This window comes from Pundamilia nyererei, unplaced genomic scaffold (genome assembly GCF_000239375.1).
Source record: "Pundamilia nyererei isolate P.nyererei 1_Seehausen unplaced genomic scaffold, PunNye1.0 scaffold00260, whole genome shotgun sequence".
Taxonomy (NCBI): Eukaryota; Metazoa; Chordata; class Actinopteri; order Cichliformes; family Cichlidae; genus Pundamilia; species Pundamilia nyererei.
In genome coordinates this window covers 141,100-149,486 of record NW_005187661.1, presented here as the reverse complement: position 1 = coordinate 149,486, position 8,387 = coordinate 141,100, and the positions used below count along the sequence as shown (strand labels likewise).

Sequence of the window (8,387 nt, the reverse complement as noted above, 5' to 3'; positions counted from 1 at the left end):
TCTTGTCAAGATTGTCCTTTTTCAGTATAGGTTTTATTACAGCAGTTTTTAGTGGTTCTGGAAACACACCTGATATTAAAGAAAAGTTGACGATCTGTAACAGGTCTGACTCTAAAGTCTTTGAGACCTTTTTGAAAAAACTTGTTGGCAGGACATCTAAACAGCAGGAGGAGGAGTTCAGTTGACCTAAGATGTCCTCCAGGTCTTTGCTGTTAATAGGGTGAAACTGTTTCATGGTGTTTAAACAACATGTCTTGTACAATAATGTCTATTAGACAGAGTAAATCAAAATGGATGTGTTTGGCACAACACATCAGCACAAAACACCTGGCAATAATTGTCAAGTCGAAGGGGTGTTGATTATTTGAGGAGGGGGGGTGTCAATGTCAGGCGTGTCCAACAGCTAAAGCTTGGCTTTAACTGTATTATGCAACAGGACAGTGACCCAAACATAGCAAATCTACAACGGAACAGCTAAATGACTAAAGAATCAAGGTTTTGCACGAGAGAAGTGCATGTCCAAATACCCCAAACTATGATGAACTAAAGCAAAATTGTAAGGAAGAGTGAGCCAAACTTTCTCCACAACAGTGTGAGAGACTGATACAGACAGCATTTGCTTCAAGTTATTGCTCTTTGTGAGTCTTGGAGCTTACTTAAGTTGTAGGACTGTGGGAGAAAGCTGGAGTACCCAGAGAGAACCCACACAAACACAAGGAAAACATGCAAACTCCACACAGAAAGACCCTGGTCTGATGGTGGAATTGAACTCAGGACTGTCTAGCTGTGAGGCAACAGTGCTAACCAACATGCCGGTGGCATAGGTGCATGTCCTCATACAATGTACATTACATATATTTATATATATTGTAAAAGTAGTCAAAACAAATGACATCAACAACAGCACGGTGTCATTTCTGCTTTTTTTCCCTGTAACAACAGCACAGCGGATAACAGTCCGTGAACAGTCGCCTTTTTGTTCTCGCTAACCCTCTACATTCTACCATCTACAACTGCCATGGTGTTAATGTCATCCTGAAAGATATGAACATCGAGGGTAAAAACAAATGAGACTGCTACCGGGCTTTAATCCGCCGATCGCCATGCTGCGGTTACAAGAAAAAGACGCTGAAATTACGTTCTCTATGCATTTAGACGTTCCCGTGCTTTGGCTAAACATTGGATTGAAACTTCAATGCGACAATGACATCAAGTAGAATTATGTACATATTGCATAGCCCCAAACATTTCTTTTTCAAAGCCTGCAGTGAAGAAAAAGGTTGGTGATGACCACAGACAATATCAGGAAAAGTGAGAAATGCAATATTTCTTTGTTGAGCACAGCAGCGTGTCATATTTGCACAGAGAAAGTTGCAGTGCACAAGAAATAAAATTTGAATCGTCAGTACACAACTAGACATGCTGCGGTGTATGCAAAATACCAGGGAGACGAGAAACCCAACCAGGTTGCCAGTCTTAAAACATCTACTGAGGCTACAAGATTTCTTCAAGAAAGCAACCAAAAAGAATAATGCAGCAGTGAAAGCTAGCTATGTGGTTAGTGAGATGATTGCCAAAGCAGGAAAGCCATTCACAAAGGTGAATTTGTCAAAAAGTGCATATTGCAGGCTGCAAATATAGTCTGTCCATAAAAGAAAGGTCAGTTTAGCAACATCAGCCTTTCTGCCAACATCAGCATTTCTGACCTGTCAAGTGACATTTAAGAGCAACTGTGTGAGAAAGCCAGTGTTTTGAAATTTTTTTCAGTGTTTCAGTCGCTCTTGATGAGACCACAGATATCACCGTTACTGCTCAGCTCGCAGTGTATGTCCGAGGTGTTGTTGACTGCTTTGAGGTGATGGAGTACTTGCTTACAGCAATTCCAATGCATGGCCAGACCACCGCTCAGGAGATATGTCACAAGCTGTGTGATGCCATGGAAGAGGTTTTTTGGAATAACAATTGATGGAACGCCAACAATGACGGGGAGGAAAAATGGACTGGTAAGGAAGGTGTGGAAGAGGCTATTGCTCTGCACTGCATTATCCATCATCAGGTCCTTTGCAGCAAACGCCTGGAGTTTAACAAAGTGATGTAAACATTGGGAAATGCATCAACCAAATCAGATCCAGGAGCTTAAAGCACTGAAGGGTTTTGTGCTTTTTTAGAGGAAGTGGAGTCACAATATAGGATGCGCTCTACTTCACTGAAGCACATTGGCTCAGCAGGGGAAACGTATTGAAACAATTTTTTGGAGTTGATAGCAGAAGTGAAAGCCTTCACGGAGAAAGATGGAGTGGCTTTTCCTGTGCTAAGTGATCCCAAATGGCTCGTGGACTTAGCTTTTCTTGTTGATATCAGATATAAGCTTAATGCACTGAACAAGAACTTACAAGGCCAGGGGCAACTTGTCAGTGCTGCCTATGACAACAAGAAAGCATTCTCCACAAAACGTGTGTTGTGGAAAACCCAGCTCTCTCAGACGTTCCTGACATTTCCCAGCATTGCAAGGCACTTGTGGATGCAGGCACACCATTCAGTGGTGAGAAGTATGTTGATGTCATTTTGAGGCTACAGGAGGTTTTGATCACAGATTTGCAGACTTCAAGACGCACAGAGTCACATTTCAAATTTTTGCTAGCCCCATCTCCTTTGATGATGATGCCCCTTCTGTGCTTCAAATGAAGGTCATTAAACTGCAGTGCAACTCAAAGTGAAGTTCAGGGAGGTGAGCGGAAAAGCCGACTAGCTTGGGCATTTTTTGAGAGAACTGACCCCTAGCTTCCTTCGGCTTTCCTGAATGTTCAAGCGGCCCATGTGCCTTTTTAGAAGCACGTACTTCAGCGAAAAGCTCTTCTCCACCTTGAACTTCAATAAGTCCAAGTACAGGACCAGACTTACTGATGAACGTCTTTAAGACATACTGAGGGTCTCAACTGCTTCCTCCCTCAGGCCAAACCTCTCATGACATGCCTATATGACATTAAAGCTTGGTTGGCCCTGTCGGTCTCTCAGGTCAGCTGACCAGCTGCTCCTGGAGGTACCGAGATCCAGGAGGAAACTCAGAGGGGATGGGGCCTTCTCTATCGTGGCTCGAAAATTATGGAATAATTCGCCCCGGCACGTTAGAGAGGGCCCTTCACTGTCCACTTTTAAATCGTGTCTCAAAACCCACTTTTATTCTTTGGCTTTTAATCTCAGTGAGACTTAGTTTTCAGTTGAAATGAAATTAGTTATTTAATTAATTATTTTTTCTTTCTTTTATTTGCCTTTTATTTATATGTTCTGTAATTTTATTTTATGGTTCCAATGTACAGCGCTTTGTGTCAGCTGTGGTTGGTTTAAAGTGTTTTATAAATAAAGGTGATTGATGGATTGATTGAAAATGTGGCTGGGATATGCGAAAGGAAGCCCTGCCAGGTCTCTAGCTGCAAGGAGTAGGCGAGACACGTTCAGATGAACAGTTCATGTTCTTCACTGTTCCATCCATGTTCAAAGAAGGTTAAAGGTTAAAGAACTGTTAATACTGACATTTGAATCTGAATACAGCATTAATAGAAGACTGAAGAAACCACAACTTATTAACTCTTAATTTGTTCATTTCTTTTGGTGTTATAGATAATAGATTTGAGACTATGGGAATTTTTTAACAATACTTTTCTTGTGGAAAACCTTGTGCAACACAGCCTCAAGCTGACTGTGCCTTCAGCGGCCCCCAGCTAAATTGAGTTTGAGACCCCTGATATAGATGAAACCCAACCACCTCTTATAAATAACGCTTCTTCTACAGAAATGTCCAAGACCATGACTTAACTGTCTCACTGACAAACTTCTACCAGAAGAAAATCTTGCAGACATTAACACAGCTCTACTCACCATCCCCAGTACCAGTGTGACAGAAACCATTGAGCGTGCCACTGTTGCACCTTAATACTATTAACATTTGGGTATAAGATCAAAAAAGCCTGTAAAGATAACCTTCCATTCAAAAAGAAGGTTGGAAGCCCAGGACGATGTTTACTGGCTGCAGAAGGGTTTCATGAGAGACGGATCCTCTGTGATTAAGAAGTAGAACAACGTGTCCATAACTAAATCTCTAGAATCTGACAAACACAGGCACACAGCTCTGGCTGCTGGTCTGAGGAAACACAAGATAAAATCATTTTAAAATACTCATTCAATTTGGATAGCATTTAAGATGAGCCACAATAGTCAAGTGCTCTAGAGCTACAAGCTTTGACTTGCATCAGTGTGAATGCAGAAAAGAAGAAGTCTGTCTCTGTCTGTGCAGCAGCTCGTGTGGTTTTTGTGCAGGATGTAAAGGTAGTTCCACACCCACATAAATACACCATTAGCACCTTTAAACATGCCACCAAAAGTGGTGGATTTTCAGGTATCGTAATACTACTTGGGTGAAATATTTAGAGTAATATTTACATCAATGAAGAGAGCAGACTAGTTGAACAGGGGTATTTGTGTTCCAATGAGCAAAAATAAAAAAGAAACCAACAAAAATAAATTGAACATAACATCCAAGTTCCTTGGCAGATAATTTAAAACTATTCAGCTGATGAAATCACATCACTTGAATTGCATTACCATTACGACTACTGCCATTATACCTATGCACATTTGGAGGTTTTGTGTGTGGGTAGTGTTTGTACCACTATCTTACTACCCTAACACAGCTTTTTGTTCCCTGCTGCTCAAAGCAAAGAAAAAACAACACATTTCAAAACAAGCATTTCTATAAAAATAATTGAATTTCACATAAAATTTAAAAGTGAAATAAAAGATTAATTTGAAAAGTATTTGGGATGCAATGATTTCAATTTGTGATTTAAAATTTTCTAATATGTTGGTCTTTCTGCTTTAATAAGCCATTTGGACAATTACAATGCACACTCTAAACATTCATGTTTCAGTGACAAATACTGAGCAGAATCCACTCTAAGGTGGCACCAGTCTCTAAGCTGTAAACTAATGACATTAATGTAATTTTCCTTAGTGAACATATACTGCACTAGTCAAGAGCCTCAATGCTTTTCATATATACTCATGATATTATGAACTTTACACCATAGGTGGTTGTGAACATGTGATTATGTTTCCACAGTAGGACGTACAGTGTCACTGTAGACTGGCCAATCAAGATCAGTCTTGGGTCTTCAGAGTGGAGAAAGCATCAAGATTCTTTTCATTTGACACAACGATTTGAACACGATGACACCTGCAAAGTTTGTCTTTTATCTGACATGTTTGTTCCTGGGGAAAATGGGTAAGTTCTGTTTCTGTTCTTTTTAACATCTCTTCAAGTTTTCACCTCTTAAGGAAATGAATATGTTGAACTGACTTTTCATTTGCTTTTATTTTGATTTTTATTGTAGTCCAGAAGACCCATCTGCAACCACAGGCATCTGTTTATCAAGAAAAAGATTTTATCTTAGCTGATGTTGGAGAAAATGTTAGTTTGCATTGTTTCTATGAAGGTGACGATTCAGCATGGATCTTGTGGTATAAGCAAACTCTGGGACAGAAACCGAGGCTAATCTCTACATTCTATGTGTACGATACAAAAATCACTTTTCATGATGAATTCCTGAACAACCCACGGTTCACACTGGATACAGAAAACGGAAGAAATAACTTGAACATTTCAGATTTGAAAATCAATGACTCAGCTACTTACTACTGTGCATGTAGCTATAGATTTGTGTTAACGTTTGCAGAGGGGACCATTGTCAGAGTAAGGGAGGCACGTTTGAAAAACCCAGCTTTAGTTCATCAGTCAGCATCTGAGACCATCCAGCCAGGAGGCTCCGTAACTTTGAACTGCACGGTACACACTGGGACCTGTGATGAAGAACACAGTGTTTACTGGTTCAAAGAAACAGAAGCATCTCGTCCAGGACTGATTTACACTTATGGAGGCAAAAATGATTATTGTAGGACGAAAACTAACCCACACGCAGACGCCTGTGTCTACAACCTGCCATTCAAGGATCTGAACATGTCTCATGCTGGGACCTACTACTGTGCTGTTGATTCATGTGGACACATAGTGTTCGGAAACGGGACCAGATTGGATCTCAGCCGTGAGTACTGAAGAGTCATTTACAGTCAATTCTGATCACTTTTTGTGAGAAGATACATATAAGCTAAAAATCTCTTTCCGATGACTGGCTTACTGCAGGTGAGGCAGACTTTCTTGTCTTGGTGTACTACTTGAGTGGAGCTTTGGCATTCAGTACCATCCTGGTTCTCCTACTGGTTTTCTCAGTATGCAAGACAATCAAGAGAAACAACTGCCTTTGCCCAGGTATGTGGTACTGCTTGTGCCTGATAGCTTAAATTTGTTACGTTTATCTTTTAGCTTTTGGATCTGAGTATTTTTTTGTCTTTGACTATTAGAGCCTCGTGCACAATTACCAACTCCTTCAACAACAAATTCAGAGGTAAATCAAATCCCAGTTACTTATTAATAAAACAATGCTAAATTTCTGTGAAGGAAATATCTCAAATGACTTTTGCATATTCACTTGACAGGCTTGTCAAGATGCAGACAGCCTCCATTATGCAGCTTTAAGTGCTAAGAAACTTAACAAGTCAAGAAGACAGAAAGACAACAGCAAGAGTGAATGTGTGTACTCCAGCATAAAGCAGTAAATATGGACATTTCAACATTTCAATGTCGAGCAGACAAAACAATTCTACATTCTGTTCAATACAATTTATGACCAGTACTAACATTCTAGCCCAATTGCAACTGGAAAATCGGGCAAATGCATGTCCTGCTTGTCTCCCATCCATATTCCAACAGGATTCTTTGGCTGTTACTTGAGGAATGATTACTTTTAAATACATATACATTTCTGAACAGTATGTATTCGTTTTACTAAATATTTGATCTCAAGGTTGTAAAAAAAACTGCATGAATGAAGTTTTCGTGCCAGACTACAAACAAATTGCAGGGTTTCAGTTTTATTCTCTTTTTTTGAACCATTTTGTTGGAGTTTATGCATTCACATTTAGTAAAAAACCAGCACTGTGACTAAATAAAGCTGCTAGGCTATGGCTGTAGATCTTTTTCATTTTATCTCTGTCAGTGCAACATCAATGATCTTGTGTTTTGAGCCAGTGTGACTACTTCAGGTACTACACAGATTAGTACCAGAGCCAATCTAGGAATTTGCTGCAATTAATTTGACCCCATAGCAGAGCGTTGTCAAGAGATAGGTCACAGCAAATAGAAGATGAACGAGTAAAATGATTATATACACCTTTTTCTAAAAATAAATATACTGGTGGCTACTAGTGCAATCCCTCAGCCCCCTACTAGATGTGTTGTATAAATTTGAAAATACCAAGTGACATTCTTCTTGAGTCACATTCCCAACACTTAGAACCAACCTGATCTTTGACGTTGACCTGTAGGTCTAAAATATAAATGTATGCTATCACTTTATGGTGTTCACAAGAATTTAAGAACACATCCCCCCTGACCTCACAAATATTCAAAGTCATCCAAGAATTTTAGTAGAAATGAGTTATTGAGTTCATAAGATTTTCAGTAAATCTGACCTCTGATCTTGATCAAGCTCAACAGGATTCCAGAGTCGTCTCTATCTTCTAAGCCGACTGAGGTCTCTACAGTGAAAATAACAAAGTTCTCATTTTAAAGTAAAATGTCAATCATATACATGTCGTTTCTCTCTATGTTCTGGATATTTATAATTTAGCTATTTGTATTTATTATAGCTAGTTCTTATATTTTGTAAACTTTGTAATATATTGTATTATTTAATTTAGCATGTTCACATGTTCAGCATGTTACTGTTCTTATTGTCTTGGAGCAACTGTAAATACATACTTTCCGTAGGGATTGATAAAGTATTCTGATTCTGAATGGCCTGTCCCACCTTGCAGCTGCAAGAGAAGTACTTGCAGCTACTGACAGGTACCAAAAAGAGAGAGAGAGAGTATTACTCTGATATTTGCATTTTTACATTGGCTGACAGTTAAATGCAGAGTTGATTTTAAGGTTCTATTAGTTGATTTTTAATCTCTCCAATAGCTTGGCTCCTGGTATGCATGTCTATATCTATACATACATGAGTTGCTTTTAAGCCTTTAAGATCTATCATAGAACCAAGTTCGCAAAAACCATCAAGGGCTACGATGAAACTGGCTGACTCTCTATGTGTGCCAGTTTCATCGTAGCCCTTGATGGTTTTTGCGACTGCACTTGGGGACACATTCAAAGTTTTAGGAATTTTCCAGACTGACCAAACTTAGGTTCTTAAAGTAATAATGGACTGTCATTTCTCTTTACTTGTCTGATTAGTTCTTGCCATAATATGAATTCTAACAGTTGTCAAATAGGGATG

The 8,387-nt window shown here is 39.3% G+C and overlaps 1 protein-coding gene across 1 annotated transcript; it reads left to right on the top strand.

Moving 5' to 3' along the window:
* Window positions 1-5,215: 5,215 nt before the first annotated feature.
* On the top strand, window positions 5,216-6,810 carry LOC102194391 (uncharacterized). Its single transcript, XM_005750011.1, has 5 exons — window positions 5,216-5,278; window positions 5,388-6,095; window positions 6,194-6,319; window positions 6,412-6,455; window positions 6,547-6,810. The coding sequence occupies exons 1-5, from the start codon at window positions 5,224-5,226 to the stop codon at window positions 6,664-6,666; spliced, it is 1,053 nt and encodes a 350-aa protein (XP_005750068.1). The 5' UTR covers window positions 5,216-5,223; the 3' UTR covers window positions 6,667-6,810.
* Window positions 6,811-8,387: the final 1,577 nt, after the last annotated feature.